This window comes from Vicia villosa, unplaced genomic scaffold (genome assembly GCF_029867415.1).
Source record: "Vicia villosa cultivar HV-30 ecotype Madison, WI unplaced genomic scaffold, Vvil1.0 ctg.000561F_1_1, whole genome shotgun sequence".
In the NCBI taxonomy this organism is placed as follows: domain Eukaryota; kingdom Viridiplantae; phylum Streptophyta; class Magnoliopsida; order Fabales; family Fabaceae; genus Vicia; species Vicia villosa.
This window is the reverse complement of record NW_026705256.1, coordinates 581426-596346: the sequence shown is the minus strand read 5'-3', so window position 1 is coordinate 596346 and position 14921 is coordinate 581426. Positions and strand designations below refer to the sequence as shown.

The following is a 14921-nucleotide window of genomic DNA, read 5'->3' as shown; positions in this document are numbered from 1 at the left end:
CATCTAAAACATACAAACTACACATTTTGGACCTATCAATGTAACTTGTGAAATCTTCAACATATCAAGTTAAATTTTAGTGCAATAGACTAAATCATCAGACATATTTATCGACACATTTTTTTCGTTTGGGAACATACCTGACGCTGCATAAAAGAAACTCAATTATAAAACATCGTGAATTGAACGGTCTCAATGCCATAAACCTTGCTATCCTTACTTTTAATGAGTTGAAGGCTCCACCTTCTTTTAACTCCAAAGTCTCAAAATATTCTTTCCTTTGACACATGCGATAAGAACATCCAGAGTCAATGACCCAACTCTTCTCTATCTCTGAACCTGTTACCACTAGTACATCACTCTTGTAACTATCCTCATATAAACAACCACAATTTGATCGAAATCTCCCTAGTTCCACCTCTCGAAACAATTCTTCTTAAAATGGAAGATTTTATAACAAATGAAACATTTTTATTTTTATTTGTCAGACCACTTAAACTTTGACTTGGTCTTAGATCTAGATTCCTTATCCTTTTATTTTTTTTCTATTGGCATTCATTCTTCTTGAAACATTCAAGCCTTCTCTGCTGTCTTCAACCTTCAAGTCTTTAAGCTTTATATGTTCATTGGTTCTAATTGTCGATTGAACCTCCTTTAAGGTAATAATATTTTTCTCACATTAAAGAAAGACATCCTTAAAATGCTCAAACGAAGTAAGTAATTAGCTAAATAAAGTAGAGCCTTGTTCTCGTCATTAAGTTTTACCTCAATATATTATAAGTCATTAATAATTTTGTGAAATATCATTCATTCCTCCAAAATGTATTTGTTTAATACCATTTGAAATAAATGGAATTGTTGCTTCTGACCTAATCAATGAACCAACAATTTGGTCATATATAAAGATTCACGTTTGACCCATATTTCTAGCATGATTTTCTCAATTGCGACTTTCCTCAATACTTTGTATCTGAGGCACGAGATAATGACACTCATGGCCTTATCAAACATATTGACATTCTCTCCTTGTGCTCGATTTATCGACATCTATACCCCATCTTTCATTGATTCTGCACACTTTTGCTGATTCTAAATTGTTTGCATATTCACTTTCCACAACTCAAAATCACCGTTTCGAATTTTTTTTGATATCTCACTTAGAACTCATAATGCTCAATTGTAAATTTAGACCTTTTTCATGGTGGATTCAAAAAATATAATATGTTGGACAACATTGACAACCAAACTACCTCAAACAATAATTAATCTACCAACTAAGTGTATCCAAACCACAAACAAACAAGAATAAAGATGAAAGTAGAGAAATAGCGAATTCACTTAATTCCCAACGGCTAAATGATTGGTAAGGATGATTGATCATCAATTACAAGTCGTAATTTCTTCATCTAGGAAAAGGTAGAGTCACTAGCGCTGAGTGTGGATGATCATGACTATCTAAGTAGAGATGATCCTTCTTGCCTTGAAGTGTAGATGGTCGTATTAACCTTGAAACAAATGGTCCACCTTGTTATAAGTGATCATTTTCTTTCTCTTGGGGTATATGTTCATGTCCTTTCACCTGAATACAAATGATCATTTAGATTTGAGATATGAGTGGTCAAGTGATGCTAGTAGAAATGATCATTTTCCTACATAGACGATTTCAAATTGTTCTACACATTATAGTATCAAGTGTTCTACATATTTGATTCTATAACACATTCAAAGACAAAAGTTAAATGATGAAATTTACTAATTTTTCAAGCACACTCTGAACAATTTACCTATTTATTTTATGGAGTTATGAAGAAGAGATAACCAACTAATATTGTCATATTGATGACTATTTTATGGACTAAAAGGGTCCAAAACAATATTATTCTTAAAATAGCAACATTTCAAGTAAAATGCAGTCATTTAACATTTCAAGTAAAATGCAATCATTTATTTCATTCAATATTATTTGCATGACAAAAATCAACGGAAATGCATTTAACTGAAATTTTGATAATTAAAGAACTTGATTTTTAGTTAAAGCTAAAGGTAAAAGAAAACTGTAAAACATTGAGTTTCTTGGGGTTGGGATTGGGACAATAGTGGCCCCTGATTTTCAGCAAAAGCGAGTAACGTAGTCAAACAAACCTGTTCCAAGTCTTCCCGGTCTATTGTCCTGTCTCTCATCACATCATCTTCCAAATATCAAATCATTTTACTCGGTATTCACATCTTCCTCAAACACTCTCATAAATTTTTATTCTACACAAGTAACCCTTTTTTGTTTCTAAAATTGGATTTTTCTAATAACCCAGGTGAGTTTTTGAATACCCTTATATAAAATTCATGTGATTTTGAATCTGGGTTGTTTTAGTTTTTGCTTCTTTTGATTCATGCCAAAGGAAACTTTACTGGGTTTCTAAAAAGAGTTTTTTTTTTTTTTGGTGTGAAAGAGAAAAAAATTGTTTCTTTTTTTGTGCCTTTTAGTCTATGATTGATTTGGTTGTTGTAGTAATCTGCTGAATTGAGTTGATGCTGGTTATTGATTTTGTTTTTTTAGGGTATGTTCTTATGAGGATTTCAATATAGTGCTGTGCTATGCTATGGATTCTATGATTTTTGCTGCGGATTTTATTAGAATCAGTGAAGCATTTAGATAACTTGTTCTTGGCTTTTTTCTCTGTGATTTTGGATTTTGATGAAGATGGTTTTGAGTAGTGCTTCTGTTACTGTTAATTTCTTTCTGCTGATTAGTTGTTTCATCATGAGCTATGGTACTGAGAGTGACATATTATGCTTGAAAAAAGTGAAAGCAACACTTAAAGACCCAAACAATTACTTGCAATCTTGGAATTTCAACAATAGAACTGAAGGGTTTATTTGCAAGTTCACTGGTGTTGAATGTTGGCATCCTGATGAAAGTAGGGTTTTGAATCTCAAACTTTCGAATATGGGACTTAAGGGAGAGTTTCCTCGCGGCATTAAGAATTGCTCGAGCTTAACAGGATTGGATCTTTCGTTGAACAGTCTCTCGAAAAGCATTCCAAATGATATATCTAGCCTTGTTCAATATGTGGTTTCTCTTGATCTGTCTTCGAATGATTTTACGGGGGAGATTCCTGTGTCGCTTAGTAATTGTTCCTATCTTAATAGTCTTAAACTCGACCAAAACCAACTCACCGGTCAAATTCCTCCGCAATTTGCTTCACTGACAAGGATTAAGACGTTTAGTGTTTCGAATAATCTTTTGTCAGGACAAGTTCCGAATTTTAGGGAAGGTATAGTTACAAAAGATGATTATGCAAATAATTCAGCACTCTGCGGCGCTCCGTTGGTTGCTTGCAGCGGGTCTTCGAAGACTAACACTGCAGTTATAGCGGGAGCAGCTGCTGGTGGTGTGACTCTTGCAGCATTAGGAGTGGGGGTTGGAATGCTTTTCTATCTGCGCAGTCTTTCGCGCAGGAAAAAGGAAGAAGATCCTGAAGAAAACAAGTGGGCGAGAATCCTAAAGGGAACCAAAAAAATTAAGGTAGGTTAAATTGATGCATGGCTTGTTTGTTCTTAGATAGATTAAGAATAGCGTTCATAACCATTATGCGTAATTGTTTTGAATTTCTTATCAGGTTTCAATGTTTGAGAAGTCGATTTCAAAAATGAGCTTGAGTGATCTCATGAAGGCTACGAATAACTTCAGCAAAAGCAATGTCATTGGGACTGGAAGATCAGGAACTGTTTACAGAGCTGTCCTCGTTGACGGCACATCACTCATGGTTAAGAGATTGTTGGAATCTCAACACTCGGAGCAAGAGTTTACGGCTGAGATGGCTACACTAGGAACAGTGCGACATCGAAACTTGGTTCCTCTCTTAGGTTTTTGCCTCGCCAAAAAGGAGAGATTTTTGGTCTATAAAAATATGCCAAACGGTACTCTTCACAACCAACTACATCCTGAAACTGGCGAATGCACTATGGAGTGGTCTACACGGCTCAAAATCGCAATCGGAGCAGCCAAAGGATTCGCATGGCTTCATCACAACTGCAATCCGCGGATCATTCACCGAAACATAAGCTCTAAGTGCATCTTGTTGGATGCAAATTTCGAGCCTAAAATATCAGATTTCGGTCTTGCCAGATTAATGAACCCGATCGATACTCATTTGAGTACTTTTGTAAACGGCGAGTTTGGTGATTTAGGCTACGTTGCTCCCGAGTATACAACAACTCTGGTGGCTACACCTAAGGGTGATGTTTACAGCTTTGGAACTGTGCTTCTCGAGCTGGTAACTGGCGAAAGACCTACACATATTTCAAAAGCTCCAGAAACTTTTAAAGGAAATTTGGTAGAATGGATCATGCAGCAATCAGTCAACGCAAGCCTAAAAGACACAATCGATGAATCACTAATCGGAAAAGGTGTTGATCATGAACTTTTTCAGTTTCTTAAGGTTGCTTGCAACTGTGTTACTTCAACTGCAAAGGAGAGGCCGACGATGTTCGAAGTATACCAGTTTCTAAGAGAGATTGGAAGTAAATATAATTTTGCTACCGAGGATGAGATAATGGTGCTTACAGAAAATGGTGATGCTGGTAAGTTGGAAGAACTTATCGTAGCGCGCGAGGCGTAAAATTGAAAAGGTATTTGACATATAATTGTGTATGCAATCAAATTTTAATTTGTAAAATTATCTCTTTCTCTGTGGTTCTGAAATAAATGTTATAATGTTAATGTGTTAGTATATATAAATGTTATGGTCTTGATGCGGTTGAAACATGATTAATCATGATTGTTCATTTATATATAGGTAGGTGACTTTGATATAAGCCTTATTTTGTTCAATGTTCTGTTCTCCCTCTATGTTGTTTGTTTGATCGTTATGTTGGTGGGAACTTATGACATTATGTTTGATTTTTGATTTTCACATTATGTTGCTGAAAATCATAGGAGGATCATCATGATATGACTTTCATGTAAGCAATTTTGGAAATTTTATAAATTTAGTTTCTAATAGAATTTGTTGAATTTTAGTTCTCATTCTATAATAACACTAAGAATTTTTTTAGAGATTCATAAACTATGTAGCACATACACCTATGAGAAAAGGCGTTTATGTGTTAATGTCATATTTGGTTTCTTATTCTAGATTATTATAAGAAACAATTTTTATTTTTTCAATAAACAAACAAATTTTTATATAAAATTATAATTAAAAGTTATAGACTTAATTACAATTTTAGTCCCTCTATTTTATCTTCTTCTTTTATTTTGATCCGTGCAATTTTTATCCCCTATTTTATTTTTTTTCTTCTGCAAAATCAGTCTTTATTTTTGCCTCTTTTTCAGCAAAAACTCAAAAGAAGGTCAAAATTGTGATTTTAAAAATGAGGGAAAAAAACTTTCATACCATAATGATTTGGTTGAAATGAAAATGATGTTATAATGATGGGGTGAGCGAATTAATTGATGTGAAGTACAGCAAGGAAATAGCACTATCATCAAGTAGGAGAAAATTTACTGAATTACGGATAATGGTACTAATAGATTCACAAATGTCAATGATAGTTACAACCGTAAACAACCCTAAATTAATTGTCTGTGTTTAATTGTTTTTGTTCATACAGAAGAGATTTCATAGGTCTAACTGGTTTATAAAGTTTGTATTTTTTTTTTAATTCTTTGGTAGATATTGGTACTAAATTTTAATATATTTTAAAATAAAAAAAAATGATATTGAATTATACTGTTTGTGATTTCCAATATTTTACTGTCACTTCCAATCATTTTACTCAATTTTATTTTTCATAAATAATTTAATTTAATCTCTTTTTATAGGTTACACTCACAGTTGGATTCAAATTCATGTGATAAATATCAAACCTAATATCTGAATTCGTAAATACGCTAACTAAACGCAAGAACTATTGCCTGTAGAAACTTAATCAAAACTTAATCAGTAATGCTATCTTCAATCTCATTGGCTTTAATCTAATTTAATCTTTTAGTTACTAATAACAAATTATCAAAAAGTAAAATGAAATTGATTTCTTTTATCTTAGTTTATTTTTTCCTTCTTAGTGTTGGAAATCCCTAAGAAAATTTCTTTATCACCTTCCTATGGGGTGACCCCAGCGAAAAATCCCAAAATGCCCCTGCTTCGGAGATGTATCTTTTTTTTAAAATTTTTTCAGACTTCGAGATGTATCTCCGAAAAATCCCAAAAATTGAGATTTTGATTAATTCGGAGATGTATCTCAAAAAAAACCAACAAAATTTAAAAATCCAAAAAATTAAAAATTTTGGGATATTAATTAATTCACATATCATAAATTTGATATAATTTATAAGTAATGAATAATAATAATTATATATTTTGATATAATTTATGAGTTATGAATAATAATAATTATATATTTCTATTCTGATTCATATTTTAAAATTTAAAATAATTGTAATTAAAAAAATTAAAATAATTTCAACCATTAAAATGTAGTTATGAATAATTTCAATTCATGTTTTTACGGTTGATAATAATATTGAAAGAGATAAGTAAGACTAATGATAATAATAATAATAATAATAATAATAATAATAATAATAATAAAATTATTTTTCATAATGAATTATGATAAAAAAAAATTATTTTTCATAATTAAAAATGAATTATAATTTTTACATTTAGTTTAAAAAATTAAAAAAATTGTCTTAATTTTATTTAATAAATAAACTTTATATTTAATTCCATATAATTCAAAATTTACTTGTGAAATTAAAATGTTTTTAATTTATATAAGTTAGTAAAATAATTTTTAACTTTAAAATTGTTTAGGAAATTTTGATCCACCTTGATTTTATATATACCTATTAATTGTATTGATTCACCTTGATTTTAATTTGGTTTTGGAATATTTCATAAGTATGTATGCGATTAAATAGAACAAAACATACCTAACGATAACGCCTCATCAACAAAAAAGACAACATATGTATCGGTGAACACTTTTAAACAAACCTTTCTTCCTCCATCTTTAACCATAATAAAACATCAACACCATAAAAAAAATTAAAAAATAGAAATAAAATAAGAGGCAAGAGAAAAGAGATGTGAGATAAGAGATTGTTTGAGGAAGGAAAAGAAATGTGAGAAAAGATTGTTGATATAATGGGAGAAAGAATAGAAAAATGAGAAAAAGAGTGGTCAGAATGCATTAAATGAAGCAAAAGAAATCAGAGTAGTTAGAATGCATTAAATGAGTATTAAATATTTGTATTGGTAGAAGGAAAAATAAGTATGTGTTGAATAAACAAAATGGAAAAGCTGGTTGCTAAGGTTGTACAAGTGGATGGGCTAATTGGCTAGAAGGGCAAAATTGAAATTTCAAGAACATTAAATTTTCTTAAAAAATTTTTTTACCCACCTCCCTATGGGGGTTACTCCAGCGAAATTCTCCATTTCCCCCTGCTTCGGAGATGCATCTCCGAAGTAATTTTTTTTAGATTTTTTTAGACTTTGGAAATGTATTTCCGAAAACACCAATTTTTGGTGTTTTCGGAGATGCATTTCCGAAATGCATGAAAATTCAAAAAATACGTTGTTTTTTACAATCAGGTAATATTTCGAAAGTTCATTTCCAAAAATAAATCTGCATATACAATTTTCCCTCTTTCATATTTCATCATTTTTCTCCAAAACTCCTCCAAACCCTCTCCAAAACTCAATCAATCTCAATCCATTTTTCGTCTCAAAATCAAGTTTCAAACCGTTGATCACGTTAAAGGGAGCATAGAAAGCTACAATTTGAGGTAAACATCTCTCATTTCATCCCCTATTTCACTACATTGATTGAAGAAATTTGTGCTGAAAACTGCAATGGTTCGGAAGTACATTTCCGAAATAAGTTACCTAACAAATTTCGGAAATGTACTTCCGAAATAAGTCCTGGCAGTAAAAAAAACAGTTTTGGCCTATTTTGCTAATTTTTGCATATGTTAGGTATGGTGCATCCAGACAACATTGTCGACGATGACGTAGTAGTTCCGGAAGTTGTCAACGTTAATAACGATCCGATTATCAACGTTAAATCTATGATCGATGCGGTTGATATACGACAACAATTTACAAATGATCGGAGCTTCGGTAGTCATGAACAATTGCTTGATTGGGTTCGTAACGAAGCTAGTAAACTTGGATTTGGAATTGTTATTTTAAGGTCCGACAATGGAAATAGTAGACGGAAAGCTTTTGTCGTTTTGAATTGCGAGCGGGTGGGAGTTATGTACAAACAAACCGGGTGTTAAAACACGAAGACACGGGATCGAGAAAGTGTGGGTGTCCGTTTAAGTTGCGCGTGACTCGGAGGGTTGATGATTTGTGGCGTTTAAGCGTCATTTGTGGAATTCATAATCATGCCTTGGATGCCAAGTTACACGGGCATCCAATGGCGTGTCGTTTGCCCCGCGAAGAGAAGAATGTGATTTCGGATTTAACGGTAGTCAAAGTGGCGCCTTGCAACATACTTGCCGATTTGAAGCGGAAAAAACCAGATAGCGTTTCAAATATCAAGCAAGTTTACAATGAACGACACAATCTTAAAGTCTTGAAAATGGGCCCTCGGTCGGATATGCAACAACTTTTGAAACTATTAGGCGATAACCAATATGTGTCAAGCTTCCGAACGTCCGAGGACAAAGTTACGGTGCGTGACATTTTTTGGACTCATCCCGAAAGTATCAAATTGTTCAACACATTTCCAACCGTTCTTGTGATGGATTCGATGTACAAGACCAACAAGTATAGGCTTCCTCTTCTAGAGATTGTCGGTGTGACCTCGACGGTAAAGACATATTCGGTCGGGTTTGCTTTTTTGGAGTGTGAAAAAGAAGATAACTTTACATGGGCTTTGGGAATATGCAAGTCTTTGTTGGTTGATCAAAAGATAACCGATCGGGACAATGCTTTGATGAATGCGGTTGATATCTTCTTCCCGACATCGACCGCATTACTTTGCCGGTATCACATAACTTGCAACGTGAGAAGTAAGATCAAACCCGCGGTTGGGACAAAAGATAGGCCGGATGAAAACGGTAAAGTTAACAAAGCCGGTGTTGTGGTGGATAGAATTATGGCCGCATGGAAGAAAATTTTAGATGCACACTCCGAAGAGGTGTATACCGAGAAATTGGTACACTTTAGGACTTTGTGCATTTCCATTAAGACTTTTTGTCATTATGTCGAATCCACCATCCTTGACAAAGTAAAGGAAAAAGTTTTTTGTGCTTGGACGGATCGAGTAAGACGTCTTGGTTGCACCACGACTAACCGAGTTGAATCCGTACATGCGGTCTTGAAGAGGTGGTTGGGTGATAGCAAGGGAGATTTGTGTCGGGGATGGGACACCGTGAACCAAATGCTCCAAAATCAATACAATGAAATTCAAACATCGTTCGATCGGAGCAAGACGGTTATGGAACATCGATTTAAGGGCCAAATTCTATTCTCCCAATTGATTTACAACATACCCGTTTGGGTTTGAATTTTATGTTTCATGAAGCGAAACGGGCGGAGACAACGGGTCCGGATAGTTCTAAATGTGGGTGCACCATTAGAAAGACATGCGGCCTTCCATGTGCTTGTATACTTTCAAAAAAAATGAAGTTGAATTCACCGATACGCATGAATGAGGTAATCGACCATTGGAAGAAGCTTCGTTTTGATGATTTTGGTCCGCCGAAAGAAAATGATTCCAAAATCACCATCTCCGACGAGTTGGAAGTGATAATGGATAAGTTTGCTAAAGCGGATGACACAATGAAAATGCACATAAAAGAACAATTACGAAAAATTGCATTTTCGAAGACCACCGATTTGAAATCGTCATCTCAACCGGTTAAAACGAAAGGTGCACCGAAAAAAGCCGAAAAATACCCAAGAAGACACATCAACCAAACAATATCTTTCCTACTTTGAACATGTTGATGCATTGTTCCCGGATTCACCGACACCAAAGTCCAAGTGTAGTGATAACAAAGGAGCCCATATTTCGAAACCGCCTCGCACACCGCCGATCAAAAAATACCCATTAACTACATTGATGAGATGCCACTTTTTATGCACAAATATATCGATAACATAGTTGATGTTGGAGGCGACGGCAATTGTGGATATCGGGCCGTTGCGGGTTTGCTCGGTAAAGGGGAAGAAAATCACACTTTAATTCGACGGGAACTTCTTTCGGAGTTGACTTCGCATCGGGACATCTACGCCCGACTATATGAAAATCAAGAAAACTTTGAGAAACTTCATGATTCACTTGTTCCATCACTTACCGGTATCGCTCCGGTTTCGAAGTGGATGTCATTCCCCGATATGGACCATCTAATAGCAAGTGCATATGATCGGGTGTGTGTCGATTTGACGAGATGTGGACTATGTGAGACATTCTTTCCACTTCATATTCGACCGCCATTGGATGCGTCGAGCCGCATCATATGCATCAGGTATCTAAGATCGTGGCACTTCGTGCAAGTTTTTTTGAAACCGGGGTGTCCTATACCGGCTACTTCTTGTCAATGGACGGCACATCATTCAAATGAGGCGGAGACTTGACCGGATCCTTTCATTTCAAGAATGGCGGAGTTTGAAGAAATGACGAGCCAAGAGCGTGAGCAAAATAGAGAGCGGTCGAAAAAAATACCTATTTTACACCACAAAACACAAATGACATAAACCTACCCCCACCTAGCATTCATCTACTTCACCAGTGGCTACCCGATGTCGTTTTAATTCCGCTTCTCGCGCGACACGCCGTTTGCGAACTTGATAACGTCGCTCAACACGCTATTGCAATATCCGAAAAATCATAAGGTTGTCAAGCTCGAGTACTGCTCGCCATCGCTTAACGACGACGGAGACGTTGAGTTCACACCTTTTGAGATCAAGAACGACGAAGATTTAGCGGTTTTGTGGACAACTTTCGACCGATTTTCTTCGAAGGGTCCGATCGAGTTGGATACGAAACTTCAAAGATCGGGAGCCGACGTTATCAAAATGTTGACTCATCCCCATCTACTCGTGCTTAACAATATGTAACTTTAATCTTATGTAACGTGATCGATGTAATTTTCATCCGTTAAATAAATCGAATCGTTGTTTGTTATTTTTTTTCTGTCCAGACCTTATTTCGGAAGTACATTTCCAAATTCTTCCAAGGGGGGTGAATCTGGAGATGCACTTCCGAATTCACCTATTTTCTAAAAGAAAACATTATTTCGGATGTACATTTCCAAAATCAGTTTTTTTCATAAAAAAAACACGTTTTCGGAAATACATTTCTGAAACCACTTTTTTTTTTTAAAAAAAAAAAACACATTTTCGGAAATGCATTTCCGAAATAGGGGGTAATTTGAAGATTTCACCAGAGGTGACCAAGAAAGTAAGGAGGTGGATAAAGAAAATTCCTTTTCTTATATGATAGATATAGGAACTTATTGAGCTTGCTCACTCTCTCTCTCTCTCACTCTAAAATCACTCAATACCCTCTAGGAAAAATAAACATTTCCCAATACAATCTCATCTCACAAATATAGGGTGTGCTAGTAGTGTGAAATGTGTGTAGTTAAAACAAAAGTTACAGGATTAATGAGAGGACTAAAAGGCACCAAGAAAAAACGAAGCAGTGTAATAACTAAATTGACAGCAGAAAATTTTGATTTTCCTTTAAATAGGTAATTTTGATGTGCGCTTAAATAGATTCATTAGTTAAAATAGGTGATGGATTTCGTGGCCACTTGAGAACATTTGTTAGAACATGAGCCATGTTTGACACTTAAAATCAATCATATAATTGGCTCAAATTCCCATTAAATCACAAAGATTAAAAAGGCAACGAAGTTGCAAAAAGTTTTCTTTAGTTGGAGATAAATTCAGAAGTAAAATTAAAGGTTCTAAAGAGCATCATAATCCAATAATTAAACCTCAACATACCCACTTAGTCTGAAATTCAAACTAACCCCCTCGATCCCCATATAGCAGGAACTTCAATCTTAGATATTTAGCTGAAAAAAATTGGACTTTATGAACAGCAAAAAAATTAGGAAAGAAATTGCATTATAATGCATTCGATTAAGCAAACTCAAAGTTAAAAAACACAAGATAATTGCAACAAATGAAAACAAAATTAAGCTTCCACTTAAGTAAAATTTAATAAGAATGTTTCAGCTTTCAACAACCAATGTCTTAATATTAGTCCACAACCAATATTCGCAACTGCAACCCTAAAGAAGCAATGCAATGCAAAAGGAACAAAATAGCACTGCAAACTAATCAAGTCTGCTTTTATTTTTGCCAAGATAAGTGGTTTGCACCACACAATAAAATGTGCGAAAATTAAACCTCCATGTTTGAAAATCATACGGAAATTCTATTCTGATGCAGTGGCCTGCTTCAGATACGAAATAAGATCAGCACGATCCTGGGGCTTCTTGAGACCAGGAAACACCATCTTTGTCCCCGGGATGTACTGCACAAGAACAAAACAACAAGTAAATCAGTGACGTACTTGGTCGAACAACACTTTTAAAAAAAATTCTAAATCCTGAAATGATAATGTACAAAGAAGCATCAAATGAATATTAATAACCACTTGACACTTTTAAAAAAAATTCTAAATCCTGAAATGATAATCAGTGGGCCCGTTTGTTTTGGCTTTTTTTAAAAATGATTTTTATAGTGTTACAAAATTTTGTGAAATTTTTTTTTACAAAGAAACTTTTTATAGAAGCTTCAAATGAAAATTTTGTTTGAATAGTTATTCTTAAAATATGATTTTAGGTATTTCATCTATTTATGGGAAAAAAATTTGGATATCAAAATTTCAAAAAATCACTTAATTTTGAAGCTATTTCAAATAGATTTTCATAAAAATCATTTTTGAAATTCAACTTTTTGAAAAAATTACGATTTTGACTAAGTTTTGGTCTTCAATAATCTATGTTTATGTTCTAGGATGTCAAAATTAGTGTTTCATTTTAGAAAAAACGAATATAAAAAAACTTGTAATATTTTGAAAAACAGTTTTGAAAAATCTATTTTCAAAAATACAAAGAAAAAATCCATTTTTTTAAAGCTGAAACAAACAGACCCATAGACATTTATAAGTCATCTAAAAAAAACACTGAAATAACAATCAAAATGTTGTACCTTCTTGGGGTTAAGCAAGTAATCATACAGTGTTTTCTCATCCCAATTCACAGCCTTGTTCTTGTTAGCTGCGGAATAGGAGTATCCAGGAGTTGTCCCAGATTGTCTTCCAAACAAACCATTCAGATTGGGTCCTAAGGTTGGCAACAAATAAAGCAAACAATTTTGTGGTTAGAATTTTATTGCATAATAAAATTATTCAGGGAGAGGCACAGGGAAATTGCTTAGATTGTAAGATCAGATATTAGCTGTAGCATAATGAAAAAAGGTACTCTTAAGAAATTGTGTGCGAACAAATAAAACTAAACATAAATGATAAACTCAATGCGTGGGTTGGATCTAACTCATCACGACAAAACTGAACCGACTTGTAAAGAGAGGATTGTCCCATTTATAAACAGAACACATAGACTATATCTCTAAAGGTGTTGGAGGCTGTAATAAAGGCGAGCCCAAAGCCGCAATTTAGGCGATTTGGGCCGGACCGCAAGTGGAAGTTACAACATAAACCCAACGGCATAGTGGGCTTAGTTCAATCAACCTAATCAGCCCAAAAACAAGAAATCTAACGACTAAACACCAGTCATTTGATCTAAACATTCAGAACATACAAGTGTACACAAAGAATAAACCACTAGCCAAATTGATTTCGATTTTTCCTCAAAAATTGATTCTAGATGCTAAAATTTAGAGCATATGCTTCTACAATTGATTTGTAGCCTTTATTTTATTCTTCGGCACTTTTGTTTGAATAAATCCAACATAAAGTAATTTAGATTCAACTCATTTTCATGGAATGGAATCAATTCAATAAAATCAAATTCTATAACAACGGGAACCAAACACACACTTGATAATTTTTTCTACAAACAAATATACATAAAATTAGAGAAAAAAAAAAATACACTCTAGCATGATCTGCAACAACAAGCCAAGCACACAAATCATAAACAACAACAAAAAACATGATAGTGATAAGAGAAGCAACGTATAAGAATTAAAAGCTACAAAAAACACAAAAAAGCAGCACAGAATATTCAGATCTGAGAGATAGTTTACGAAGAAAAGAAGAAAAAAATTATAAACCTTGTTTGTGGCCGGCGCCTTTGTCGACGGTGTGGCACTGAGCGCACTTAGTTCTGAAGATCTTGTCGCCGGCGGTGGGGTTTCCGGGAGGAGCTTCATCGAAGGAGGCCATTGGAGAAAGTTCGAGAAGCAAGCGGCGTGTGGCGAAAGAATAGAATTGAGAATATGCTGGTATGTGGACTTTGGAGGACCCGAGAAACTTATTGAAAACCAACACCGCCTTTCTAGACCACCCAAATCACTTTTTCATTATTTACTTATTATATTCTATTTTATCTTATTGAAAAGTCTATTTTTAAAGATTAATGTTGAAATAACAGCTATTTTAATATCAATAATTAAAGTTATTTTTGGTAATATTATCAAATATATAGAAACTATTTTAGGTTTGATTTCTAAATCAATTAAATATGTCAAAATATATTATAATTTTTTTTTAGTTATACTCTCTCCATTCCGTTTTAAATGTATGATTGAAGTTATTTAAAAAGAGAAAATAAATGAAAATATAATAAAAAAAATTAATTTTAACAACCCACTGTCTTAGTTGAAGAGTTTTATGACACTTAAAAAAAACGGAGGATTATTATTTTAGAGGTGGATTGAAATTTTTTATTGTTTTTATTTAATTAAAATTATAGAAAAATA

The 14921-nt window shown here is 33.8% G+C and overlaps 2 protein-coding genes across 3 annotated transcripts; one reads left to right on the top strand and one right to left on the bottom strand.

Annotated features, from left to right (window-relative positions):
- Positions 1-2056: 2056 nt before the first annotated feature.
- Positions 2057-4869, top strand: LOC131629371 (probably inactive leucine-rich repeat receptor-like protein kinase At5g48380). Of its 2 annotated transcripts, none has more exons than XM_058900161.1 (3): positions 2057-2309; positions 2555-3523; positions 3618-4869. In XM_058900161.1, the coding sequence occupies exons 2-3, from the start codon at positions 2693-2695 to the stop codon at positions 4617-4619; spliced, it is 1833 nt and encodes a 610-aa protein (XP_058756144.1). In that variant the 5' UTR covers positions 2057-2309; positions 2555-2692; the 3' UTR covers positions 4620-4869. The 2 variants fall into 2 exon arrangements, with proteins under 2 accessions (XP_058756144.1, XP_058756145.1); XM_058900162.1 differs by having other exon boundaries at positions 2060-2216.
- A 7275-nt stretch (positions 4870-12144) lies between these two features.
- LOC131629388 (cytochrome c-2-like) lies at positions 12145-14480 on the bottom strand. The gene is made up of 3 exons (XM_058900177.1): positions 14274-14480; positions 13188-13321; positions 12145-12507 (listed from the first exon to the last, which is right to left on the bottom strand). The coding sequence occupies exons 1-3, from the start codon at positions 14383-14385 to the stop codon at positions 12409-12411; spliced, it is 345 nt and encodes a 114-aa protein (XP_058756160.1). The 5' UTR covers positions 14386-14480; the 3' UTR covers positions 12145-12408.
- Positions 14481-14921: the final 441 nt, after the last annotated feature.